At 50.3% G+C, this 13,002-nt stretch overlaps 2 protein-coding genes across 4 annotated transcripts in view; both read left to right on the top strand.

Moving 5' to 3' along the window:
* LOC135369228 (uncharacterized) overlaps positions 1-9,854 on the top strand; it is a 197,821-nt gene extending 187,967 nt beyond the window's left edge. For 2 of the 3 annotated variants that reach the window (XM_064602855.1, XM_064602852.1), the window contains 2 exons: positions 7,451-7,564; positions 9,657-9,854. In XM_064602855.1, coding sequence (XP_064458925.1) covers positions 7,451-7,564; positions 9,657-9,749 — 207 coding nt within the window. In that variant the 3' untranslated portion in view covers positions 9,750-9,854. The remainder of the gene's footprint in view (positions 1-7,450; positions 7,565-9,656) is intronic. The other variant, XM_064602860.1, reaches the window with a different exon arrangement.
* A 288-nt stretch (positions 9,855-10,142) lies between these two features.
* On the top strand, positions 10,143-12,136 carry LOC135385517 (uncharacterized). Its single transcript, XM_064614874.1, has 3 exons — positions 10,143-11,270; positions 11,338-11,489; positions 11,542-12,136. The coding sequence occupies exons 1-3, from the start codon at positions 10,143-10,145 to the stop codon at positions 12,134-12,136; spliced, it is 1,875 nt and encodes a 624-aa protein (XP_064470944.1).
* Positions 12,137-13,002: the final 866 nt, after the last annotated feature.

Genomic DNA, 13,002 nt, shown 5'->3' with positions numbered 1-13,002 from the left:
TCTAAAAACTGAACTTCACCGCATAGCACGCTCTGCGCCAACCATTGCCACAAATGATAGGGTCATCGCTTCTGATTCGAAGAGCGAGGGAGGCGAACACCTTTTTGTGTCAATTATTGACACGAAAAGGCGTACGCCCCCATCTTTCTTTGAATCAGAAGCGACAACTATATCATTCGTGGCAATGGTTGGCGCATAGCGTGCAATGCGTTGTGCAATGCAATGTAATGTTTTCAGAGTGTGGCCAGGACCGACAGAAAGGGGGGACAAACGAGGAGTGTGCTGAGTTCTCGACTAGTAGGCATCACAGTACATTTTTATTGGTCGTAGATACAGTTTTTTGTGAACTATGTCGAACAATGGGCCTTATGTGGAACTGATTGCGTGCAGCAACAAGCTCTAGCGAGAAATTGAAAATTTATGAAAAAGTCTTTCGCTGTCCCTTTAATAATAAATCATTAGTTTATCAATCATGGCTACTTTCAATATTTCCTGGTCGGTGCTCCTTGCTGGAAATAGACCCGCTTCACAACTGCGTATGCGCATGCGCTGCGACGCGTATGATCTTACGCGTATGAGGGTGTTAGGTCAATGGTTAAGTGCCGCGTTCCAGCGTTTGTGTATTGCCTCCCTCGTCCGTGTCTTGTTACTGCAGGTTTTAATCTTTAAACCGTAGGAGTGCGTGGATATGGTTGTCGCTGTAGTCAATAGATGGCACTGAACGTCGCAGATTCGCACGGCGTGGGCAGTCGGAAGTGAAGACAACGGATGAACCACACCGCCCAGAAGTTACTCCTCCGAACCAACTGAACACGATGCCTAAGAATGTGCACCGTCTGACTGCAGCAGTAACTGATGTAGGCAGTGGGAATATATAGGTGGCAAAGACTTCTCCAACGAATCATCAACTGGTGCACCGTTCTTCCGAAGAATCGCTAGGCGACGACGTGAATTCACCGCGGCGCACTCATCGCAACGCCCTCAGGACTCATGTAGAGTGACACCACCACCTCTACACCTCTTTGGAATTCCTCGGCCACATCGTCTCTGCTGAAAGCATTGCCCCGGTGCGGCAGAAACTACGTTGAAAACGACAGAAACGGTTGACGCCACCGTGAAGATTCCGCAGCCTCAAACTATGCGCAAACTACGCCATTTAGGGGACTGGTCAACTTTTATCGACGTTTCCTTCCACACCGTGCCCATGCCTTACGACCCCTTGAAGCTTTCTTGCGTCAGAGCAAAGCATCGTCTGCCGTATACTTCCCTGTACGAGCGGTGCATCCGAAGACTTCACGTCCATCATGACTCAACTCGCTTCGGCCACTCTTCTGGCGTCCCCAAGCCCCCTCGCACGAACTGCCCTTATGGTGGGCTTATCTGGCACTGCTGTTGGTGCAGTTCTCTGTCAAGAACTCTGTGAAGGCGGGTACCCGCTCGCTTTCTTTTCTAATGCTCCCATGCCCGCTGGTACGAGGTACAGCACGTTCGACAGGGAACTTCTGGCGGCATACCTCGCTGAGAAGCATTCCTCACGCTACCGAACATACTACTACTTGGCGCAGCGGTGACAAATTTTATGCCATTTCTAGAGGTATCTTTGATTTGGCTACACTCCTCGAACTAATAATGGCCCAGCACTAGTTCTGCACGAGTGGACGGCCTGTCTGCGCTTGCTGGATAGGAAGCGAATGCACGTGGAACATACGGCACGGGTCCGCGTCTGTGTCATGAATATTGGTATATGGTGGTACACTGACTGTTCCTTCCAGCATGTGCGCGAAGTGAAGTTGTATGGTCACGATAAACGCGTGGGATAGTGCGATTTTATTTTGCGACGTAACCGAACGGATACGGCTGCTTGGGGATCATTAATTATTACGCTTGTCTTCACCGCGGCAAATGACGCAGGCTTTTGGAGCGGCTGAGAATAATTCTTTAATCAAAATATATAGCTGAATCTCGATGAAACAGGGGAAGCCAAGTCCTATAAGAAATGTAGCACAATACAAAAACCATGGTCCCCCACGCGAAAGCTTGCATATATTGTCGTAGTCGAGCGGTACGACTTATGGGAGTGACTCAAACGCGACTGCCCGGTACAACGATAACACGTTTAATGTTCCACACCCAGTCACGCACTCTGTAGCTCGCGCTACCAAAACCCACACTAGTCTTTGTCGTCCTCATAGTTAAACGACACCTTCCCCGTTTTGGTGTTAACACAATAAGTCTTTGAAGTGACTACGTAAAACATAGTTTAGCATAAAATTACAACTGTTTGTAACCGTAGCGCTCAGGCTCTTTTACAGTTGGTCCGTAACGCGTACGTACAACGTTGTTGCTTTCTTCAGTCCCATTCGGACTCGAAGGCATTGTCTTTGCTGCCGCCGCCTCCTCCTGAAGATGTTCCGTCGTTCTTCTGGTAAGTCCAGAAGGCGTCTGGACCATGTATGACCTTGGTGTAGGCCCTTGACTATAAACTCTGCCATGTGCTGCGGCGCCAGCAAAGATCCGAACAGCTGTGTTGCTCTGTATGCGAGGTCTGTCCGTCGCCCTGCGTCGTTGATTGTAGGCCGTCGCGCGGCTGCGTTGTTCCTGTTCGTATCGTTTTCGATACCTTTGTAGATGCGGCCAACAAGGAGCCAGCGTCGTAGGCATGACCGGTACGTTGCAACGGAGCTGTCGGCCCATTAGCAGTTGAGCGGGAGAATATCCGCATGTTCCTGGTGTTGTTCGATGAGCCAGTAATGCTTCATGGATATCCGGTGATTTGGCTATAAAGGATTTCGCTGTCTGTACGGCCCGTTCTGCCTGCCGGTTGCTTTGGGGGTAGTATGGGCTTGACGTAACGTGTGTAGCGCCACACGTCGCAAGAAACCGTTTGAATTCTGCCGACGTAAACTGTGGGCCGTTGTCTGATCGTACGACTTCCGGGATGCCAAAGCGAGCGAACATAGGTCGTAGTTCTGCAATGATGTCCGCAGCTGTTGTCGTCTTGAGGTGAGAGATTTCAAAAAACTTTCTACGACCACGAGATAGTTTTGTCGATTTGTGTAGAAAAGGTCCATGCCCAATACCGTCCATGGCCGCTCCGGGAGGGGTGTCTGCATCAGGGGCTCTGTACCTGGTATCTGGCAAGTGGGACACCGCTTGATGAAGTCTTGTAGATGTTCACTGATGCCTGGCCACCACGCAACTTCTCTAGCTCTCGCGCGGCATCTTGTGACGCCTTGATGTCCCGTGTGTAGACTGGCCAGCACCTCGTGTCTCATGGCTTGCGGAATGACAAGTCGTCCTCCCTTTAGTAGGAGACCGTCGACCACGGCTAGTTCGTCCGCGACGCTGGCGAACTTCTGACACTCTGGGGAGAGAACTGCATCTGGAGGCCACTGCGTCGTGCAGTACTCGGCGATGAGCTTTAAAGTCTTGTCCTGTGCCGAGGCTTTCCTGATCTGTTCTAGCATATGTCTGAAGCAGGTAGAAGGTCGATTGTGAGAGCCTCGTACTCTTCAATTGCACTTGCAAGGTATGCATCCGTGTCCCCGTTACATATTACCGGATTCCTGGAGAGTACATCAGCTGTGAAGAGTTGTTCTCCCGGTACGTGTGAGATGGCGAAATCGTACTCCAGCGTGTGTAACCGCAGGCGCTGCAGGCGAGGAGTAAGTTCATCGAGCCTCTTCGTGGAAAAAATTGGCACCAGAAGTTTGTGGTCAGTGTGCTCATGAAAGCGTAGTCCCAAGACGTACATTCGAAATTTGTCGCAGGCCCACGTAATTGCAAGAGCTTCCTTTTCCACCTGCGCGTAACGCTGTTCAGTCTTGCTTAGTGCCCGAGATGCGTACGCTACAGGACGATGGTGTCCATCCCAGTCTTCTTGAAGTAGCACCGCGCCTAGGCCATACGACGATGCGTCGACTGACAACGTGAGCTGTCTGTTGGGAGAGTAATATGTGAGGACCGGAGTTCTTGTCAATTCGTCTTTGATGCCTTCGAAAGCACCCCGTTGCTGAGGGCTCCACATCCAGGCTGCGTCTGACGAGAGAAGGTCCCTTAACGGTTTCGTCTTTTCCGCTAGGCCAGGTATGAACTTCATCAGGTAATTTATCATACCGAAAAATGAACGCAGTTCGGCAACATTTTTCGGTGGTGGCATTTTTCTGACGGCTTCAGTTTTCTCAGGGTCAGACGATATACCCTTTGCGACGAGAATGTGCCCAAGAAAAGGTATCCTCGTTTTGCGGAACTGGCACTTTTTGTAGCTGAGTGTAACACCGGCTTTCTTCAACCTACTGAGCACGGCGTTCAGGCGTCGATCGTGCTCAGCTTCGTCATTGCCGTAAATGAGGATATCGTCCATATGACACACTGTCCCTTCTAGGCCTTCTAAGATGCGCAGCATTTCCCGTTGGAAGAATTCAGGCGCTGTCGAGATTCCGAATGGTAGACGCAGAAACTGATATCGCCCAAGCGGGGTGATAAACGTGATGAGCTCAGAGCTTTCCGGTGAGAGAGGCGCTTGCCAATAGCCCGCGTTTGCGTCTAGCTTGCTGAAGAGTTTCGTCCCTCTAATACTGCTGAGGGTCTCCTCGACCGTTGGCATGATGAGTCGCTCACGTATGATCTGCTTATTGAGCTCAGCGTAGTCGACGCAGATCCGTAGTTTCCAGTCTTTCTTTTTGGCCACGACCATTGGCGCGCACCATTCTGTGGGGTGGTCTACTTTCTTGATGACGCCAAGATCTTACATGCGCCTTAGTTCGGCCTGCACGCTTGGTAGGAGCGGAATGGGAACTCGTCTTGGATAATTGGCTGCATGCGGTGTAGCACCAGGTACTAACTTGATTCCATAGACCGCCTTCATGTGTCCTAATGGCCCGAAGAGATCTTTATACTTGGACGCTACTGGGTCGCCTAATGGGCATTCATCTACTGTGAGGATTTGTGGCAGTACGTTGAGCGCCCGTATAGCTGGTCTACCCAAATATTTGCTCCCGTATTGTCTGTCCATTCCATGTGACGTCGACTTCCACCTGACCTATGGTGTCAATAGAGGATCTTGCGGGTCCATAGAGCTCCTTTGTGGACCGTTGCAAAGAAGAGAGGATGCTACGGGGCAGAGCTGATTTTGGTACAGCTGTCACATCAGCGCCAGTGTCCACTTTGAACCTAATGTTCGTTCCATTCACTTGGGCCGTGATGAACCAGGGGTCGTTGGATGATGTGTCTCTCAGGTCGCCAAGGAAAACTTCCTCCACAACTGATTTGAATTCTGACTCTGTCGCCGACTGGAAAATTTGCGTCGCGGCTGTCTCCCCTGGTTGCCAGTCTTGGCTGACAGGCAAACCGCACCGAAGTGTCCAAGCTTCCTGCAGCGGTTACATTGCTTGCCCTCTCATGTGTTTGTAGAGAGCCACACCACCGACAAGGAGTGTGCTGTGCCTGAGCATTGTGTCCGCCCGCGTTGCGTGGTTCCGCGCGTCACGATGGCTGCAGGCGTCTCACGCGTTGACCAGGGTGTTGCGTTGACGTCACCGCGTCGAGTCCCTGTCAGTAGAGGGAGTGCTTGGGGCCAAACCCCCGCGGATGGTCGGCTGTTGTCCAGTTCGGTCACAAACTCTTCTACGGCCTCATGTTCCAATTGGTGCCGCTGATTGAACCGGGCGCGCTCGTAGATGACATTCCGCATTGGGACAAAGTGACGTTCGAAGCTCGCTGTCAGCTTGCTGTAATCCTTCGCTTCTTCATCGGTGAGCCGCATCGAAATCAGGACGTCTTCGGCTTCGCTTCCCATCGCATAAAGGAACGTGTTAACTTGCGTGTCAGCATCTTGCTTGTGCAATCCGGAAATAACTCTGTAGCGTTCCCACCTGACAAGCCATCGTTTCCAAGCTTCAGGGTGTCGGAAATCGAATTTGTCAGGGAGTTCGACTGCGAATGGATTAAAAGCTCGGCGGAGATTCCATCGACGTGGAAGCTGTTTCTGGCGTTCTATCGCCGAGCATGACCTGCAGCTGCCGAAAAGTGGTGGGCTTTCTCGAGTTGTCCCGCTGTGAGTCCGCAGTTGTAGTAGTGGGTACAATTAGTGGTCACCAGCCGCTGCCACCATGTCGTAGTCGAGCGGTACGACTTATGGGAGTGACTCAGAAGCGACTGCCCGGTACAACGATAACACGTTTAATGTTCCACCCAGTCACGCACTCTGTAGCTCGCGCACCAAAACCCACACTAGTCTTTGTCTTCCTCATAGCTACACGACACATATTAAACTAAGGAGGCTTCAGTGTTGCTTTTTGTAGTGTGCTACATCAAAATATATAAAGAGATGAAGGACCAAGTAGGAGAAATAGGAAGAACTCGCGTTCGTAGTATGAGTCACAGCTTTCTCGTGACTGCCGGGAACACGATTACGATCTTCCCTTCCTTCCGTGCAAGCTAGTAGAATGCGTACGTCGTCCACTCACTGCCTAAAGATGCAGAGCCATAAAAAAAAAAAAACATTTATCCGAATGACTACTAGAACGAATGATGCACAACACACACAAACAGTATATATGAAAAGGACACCAAGCACAAAGAACATTACAGTGGACAGCGGACAGTTACAGCGGACGACCAGCCTGCTCCACCACTTGCTTGTCCGTTTTGGAAGCTACCGCGCAGCGCTAGTGCTGAACCTACACTTGCACCGTCTCAGTCGCCGGCACACGCGCTTGTACCACATCGGCACTCCTGTGATCTAGTGCAGGAGGTACAGGCCAAATCGAAGAGCGTTAGGTATCTTAGATTTGTCCTGCACCACCGGCACTAGTTCAAGGGAGTGGCGATCAGTGGTGCAAAAGTGTGCGCCGCTGACTGAGACAGACCAAGTGTAGGTTCAGCACAAGAGCTGCCCGGTCGCTTCCAAAACGAAGGAGCGAGTGCAGATGCAGGCTATCCAACTGCTGTGACTCTCTCCTGGAATAACTTGCTCTTCTTAAAGTTGGCTTTTACTCCTGCGTTGCTCAGTGCCGTTAGTACCTGAGATAAATGGTTGCTGTGGTCTTCCCGGGTACGGGAGTATACCACGATATCGTCTATGTAAACTGCACAGAAGATCCCATTATACGGCCTTAGGATGTCGTCAACTTGGTAGCTCTCCAGAATGAAGCTTGCGTCGCCAGCAGGCTTCGTGGAAAATTGAACTCACATCGTATCGACTGCGCCGAAATGTAGTGTGCCTAATCACAGTAGGGACTAAGGCAACCTTTTCCTTGGAGGATTGGACCTAGAATGAACGTTTATTGAGTTCGCGCATCCCGTGTCCTCCTTGTCGCTCACTACATATAAAGCCAATGAACACATTCGTTGTGCGCGCCTATTGCTCCCTTTTTTTCTGGTCATCATACAGCAGATATTTTGTTTCTACGATTTTCGTTGATACAAATATGCCTCTTCTTCCATGTAGGTCGCTGGCCCTCGGACAACAATGGTCGGGAATTGCACAATTGAGTGCCTCAATGAAAATGGCCTAAACTATACAAAGACACTTCCCGACGGAGTACACTGCTCAGACAACATGGTAATTAGATATATTTGTACGTGGTCGCATTAACACACTGGTGAGCGAAAGCCGGCGTATTTATCGAGGAGTTTTGACTTTGAGGAGTATATCATTCACCATGCTGCATGCGAACGCGAAGCATACGAGCTTGGAGAGAATCGCTTGCGCTGCGCTGCCATCTGTCTGCCTGACTTACTTCATCATGATGTTGCTATCGATGGAGCTTCCTTAGCTGCAGAGGACGTGTGAATCTTCGAGACTCGTTTATTTAATATGTAAGCTGTTTTCGAAAGAGCAACCTGGCCAAGTACAGCGTGGGGCGCTGGAGAACATTACCGTGTATCGGCCGCACACACGTTTCCGGACCCCGTTAAGAGTTCGCCAATCACGACCGTACTTTCAGCGGCCGTAACGATGGTAACGAGTCGCCGTCGGCCACACGGGGAATCACGGAAAGCCTGCTTACAAAAAATGTCTTCGGTGATTGGGTGCCAGCGGGAGCTGGCAGAAGGAGTGTGATTGTATAGGCATTAAGCAGGCTTCTTGTATCTGCTGTCTGAGAAAAAAGGGAGTGAAAAGGTGGTGACTTCTATAGTTAGCACCTAGGTCAACATAGCGCATGCAAAATGGTGGTAAAATCAATTATAATATATCCAAATTGTTACAAAAAGGCGTGCGCCCCCCTTCGTCACTGAATCAGAAGTGGTAACCCTATCATTCGTAGGTAGTAAGTAGAACTTTGCAACCCTTCAGGCACAACCTATGCGACAACTATTACCTCCTAAAATGTGTGACTGCTCCACTCTTGTTTTCTAAAAGTGAGGTAGCGTTGTTTCTGACCCGTGATTTGTTGAAAAACAGGAAGAGCACGCTCTTTTATGATGCTTATGTAGTTACATTAATTATGGCAAAGTGATCGTAGGCAGAGTGGCTTGCCGTTGTTGTTTTTTCGCAAGAAGGTGCACTTGTGGCGCTTCCCACAAATGATGTGCCCCCACAACATAAAGTGTTGAAATATTATTCTTACACTCTAAGAAAAAAAGGTAGAATTTCCTACCCGAAATTGCAGCAGGACAGTACTTCTACCATTTTGTGGCGATCCACACGCGACTTCTCCCCCGCGGGTATAAGCGGCGGCGTCCCTTTCCCATGCTCCTCTCTCTCGCGTTTGCTCTCAGAGAAGATGGTAGAATTTCCTACCCAAGCTGGTAGAACGACATATTCTGCTCTGTAGTTTGTTTTCTCTCCATTTATACCCAAAAGGTAAAACAGGTTGGAGTAGAAATGTGGTTGCAATGCAGCTCTGCCGAAATGGGTAGAAAATCATACCTTTTTTTCTTAGAGTGTAGAATTATAATTACTAAAACTGCCGCCAAATAAAATGACTCTGCGGTTACTAACGTGTTAACTGAAGTGTTCGTATCTTGATATGAAGTCACGAATCGTCTGTGACAGTTCTATACCCCTGCCTTTGGTTATTGAACTCAATGGTGGTCGTAACGCTCAGGCTTGCTTGATTCCATGGTATAGTTCTAGTTGTGTGGCAAGGGTGCAAGCGACATTATTAGCGACCCGACACTTCTACTGTCTAGTGCGTGTTTTTTTTTATTATCACACCTGCTTGGGATCGATCCTGCAGTATTTATTACATAAATAAAAATACATTAGTCTTTCCACATATCAGGAGTGGTACTTCGCATATATCATGTTAATGGGAAAAATATATATGGGGAGGGGTTCTATGTGGACTTTGCATTGGGGAAGAGGATTTCACACTAATTTTCCTTTCTCAAATGCACTATCAAAGGCACGCCTTCCCGGAGGGGTGAGAACCCACTAAACACCCCCCTCTGACTACGCGACTGCTCCAAATGACGACGAGTGAGAGTTGCAAATAGCCGAACAGATTTTATTGTCACCACGCAACTTGTTCACATTCGTTAATGTTTCTCGTGATCCGACAAAGCGTTTGTGGTATTTACGTGGGTATCGTGCTTGTGCATCTCAGTTAGGGTAGTATACCATCATATTTTGTAATTATGTGTACGTTATTATAGACATTCCTGGTGTTCATTGTTGTCGTGACTTACTGTATTTCTTGTGTTCATAGGTCTGCATGTCTTCACAGTGCAATATGGGCCACGATGAAATGTTAAAGAGCCAAGCTTCTGACTGGGACGACGAAGCCCTGAACGATTGCTGATCCACTTGTATCCACTATACTATAAGTATCCAGTGTAGTTATCCACTTGTAGCAGCCATTATTGCAGATATTCTTCTGTAATAAAATAACTCTTTGGTTGTTTAATCTACGCTTTGAATAAATTTTCCCATAACAAATGACTCTTGTAATGACCGTCTCATCACCAATTCTAGATGATCTACATCACATGTCAGGGTGTCGAATCGAACGGTACTCGAATTTTCCTCCATCTTGTAACCGAGGCCGATCCGTAATCAGTCTTGCTCATGATGTTGCGAAGAAAGAAAAAAAAGTGGGGGGGGGGCGAGTTACGACGGAGTCCAACTGCCTACCCTAGTACGCTATGTTATCGACCTAGTGACTGAGACGCAGCAGGCAAAGGCTGAAGGTCGCATGACTGGTGCCGTCTTCCTGGACGTAAAGAAAGCGTACGGTAGCGTTTTTCATAGTGCCCTCATCGCGACACCGCAAGAAACTGGTATCGGAGGCGCTCCCCTTCTTTGGATCCAGGACTTCCTGAGCGACCGCTTCTTGTTTGTTCGGACCACGGAAGGGGACACTAACCCCCACCCTGTTAGCAGAGGCGTTCCTCGAGGAAGTGTGCTCAGCCCCCTGCTCTTCAACGTTATCATGGCCTCTCTTCCAGCACTGCTGCCCCACCACACGCGTCTCACGCTATATGCCGACGACATCTGCTTATGGACATCTGCCGCTCGCCGCGATACCATTCAGCATCAACTGCAGGGAGGCTTAGATATTATCGTCGCGTATCTCACCGACCGCGGTCTCTCCGTTTCACCCAGCAAGACTGTGACCATGGTGCTCACTCGTCGATCCTTCACGAGGTTCCTGCTCGTCATTGAACGTTCACCACTGCCATTTGTCCCGTACTGCAAGTACCTGGGCGTGGTAGTCGAGCGCGACCTTTCTTGGTCTCGCTACATTAAGTCTTCCTCCACCAAGATCAACAGCTACGTGGCGGTTCTTCGTTGCCTCGCTGGTTTACGATGGGGCCCGTCCTTCGCTGACCTCCGCTGTGTCCACCAATCCCTCGTGCTGGGTTCTCTCTGGTATAGCCTTCCCATCTTGCATGGTATCAGCCGAAGCAGAAATCGAGATCTCCTCTTTAGCCAAGCCAGGAGCCTCCGCGTCTGCTTGGGAGTCCATTCGACCACCGAGACATACTCGGTCCTGGCCGAGGCACTCGAACCGCCGATCGATGTCGTGCGGGACGGCGCAATCCTCCGCGTTCTCGCACGGTACCTTACTCGGCACCCTCTTCACTACCTTCGCCACGTCGACGAAGACTGCGGGGCCTCTGACTTTGGGTCGTGCTCTCGTTCGCCTCAAAGGATCCGTCCCCGCACATTTCTCCCTATCCTCGCACGCCCCTGCGATGTGGACGCTTGCAAGACCCGAGACCTGTGCCACTATCCCCGGTCTCCAGAGAAAGAACGATGTGCCTGTGACAGTAGCCCGACAGCTCGCGCTCGAGCATCTCAGTTCGGCCTATCCGCTGAGGCGCGCCATTTATACTGATGAATCGGTAGCGAATCAGTCATAAGCAGCGGCCTACTACGTCTCGCAGGAAAACCGTGACCTCGCCCTCCGACTTCCCTACACAGTGTCCTCCACAGATGCGGAGCTGCTCGGACTGCTGGCCGCTCTGCGGCATATTGCTGAATCTGTGCCTGATGCGTGGGTCGTCCTAACGGACAGCAAGGCGTCTTTGGCGCTCCTGTCAGCATACCACCCTAGTGTCGTGAGTGATCTGCGTACCATGGTACTTCAGGAGTACGGCCAACTCTCCTTGGTCGACCACCGTATCTACCATCAGTGGGTACCCGGGCATACAGAGCTACACGGAAACACCTGTGCTGACGTGGCTGCGAGACACGCTGGTGGTCCTACTGCCGCTCCCGTTGTCTGCGTGTCTCCTGCTTATACGGCGTCTCTCCGGCGACGGCACCCGCCAGTTCATTGTAGACGCTATGCGACCTAATGCGTTCCTGCAGTCCATCGACCCCTCACTGGAGTTTGCCATCGGCTGCCGCTGTACCCACGAAGATGAGTCCCTTCTACATCATCTTCGGCTGAACGTTGCCCTCACCAGTTCACTTCTGTTCAAAATGGGCCCCGTCTCATCTCCCACTTGCCCGTGCAGCGCCGTAGAAGACGATATCTCCCATCAGCTCCTCCACTGTCAGTGTCACCACCATCGGCGGGCCGTGCTCTGGCAACACCTCTCAGACCTTGGGTGCACGGACGGACGGACAGACGTTTCTCTCGCAACACTCCTTGGCCCTGTGCAGCGAGCTAACCAGTGGAGAGTCACAAAAGCGGTGCTCCACTTTCTGCGCGACACGGGCCTCCTAGGCTGCCTGTGAGCCGAGTGTCTTTTTCGACTTTCCTTGTTTTCATTTATTTATTTATCTTTTTGTTATTTCCATTTCTCTTGCTCATATTTTTCCTTTCTTTTTTCTTTTTTCTTTTTTAGGGAATAGCAAGCCGGCTTGCTGCATGGCTTTCTTTTTTCTTTTTTTTTTTTCGTCAATAAATCCCCCCCACTACGCTTACACACAGAAAATAGAAACAGATGAATGAGTTAAAATGATGCAGTTCAACATGTTGTTCAAAAGTTAAGTGAGTGTAAAATGTCGAAATCGCTGGGGGCGCACATGCAGCGTGTCACGAATGTCCATAAGCCCGATTGTATGCAGAAAATCTTCAAGTGCCGTCAGCGCCTTGTCGGACGACGGAGGACCTGACAGTTCCGCGATGTCGAAGACTCGGGAGTCCACACGAGCGAGGCTTGTCCAGGCTATGTCAGTAGCGCGAACGTGTCCTTCGGGAGCGAGAGCACGTGATATGTGACGCAACGCTACCGATGAGAATTTGGTATTCCTTGCGCTCCAAACGCATCGCCCATTAACGACGGTGTCGCCCAGGGGAACGACAGCGTCCACCCTGTCGTTAAGCGGAGGGAGAGCTGTCGAGATGGCTGCAAGTTACACCGCCACAGGTGGCGCCGGTGCTTAGATAGGGCAAGAACGCGTTTTTGTATCAAATGAGACATCCTTCGAGAAACTGCTTCACCGCCGAGGCTATATTTCACTATCATCCATGTTCAGATTATCAGCACAATACACAAAGGTCTGCCTAAAGCTTACATTGCCCCACTTGTCAACTGTCCTGAGAGCTCCTTCGCCGAGAATTTAATATCGTGAATAATTCTGCCCACTGCTTTTGCCTG

The sequence above is a fragment of the Ornithodoros turicata genome, chromosome 1 (assembly GCF_037126465.1).
Source record: "Ornithodoros turicata isolate Travis chromosome 1, ASM3712646v1, whole genome shotgun sequence".
Classification (NCBI taxonomy): domain Eukaryota; kingdom Metazoa; phylum Arthropoda; class Arachnida; order Ixodida; family Argasidae; genus Ornithodoros; species Ornithodoros turicata.
This window is presented reverse-complemented; position numbering and strand designations above follow the sequence as displayed.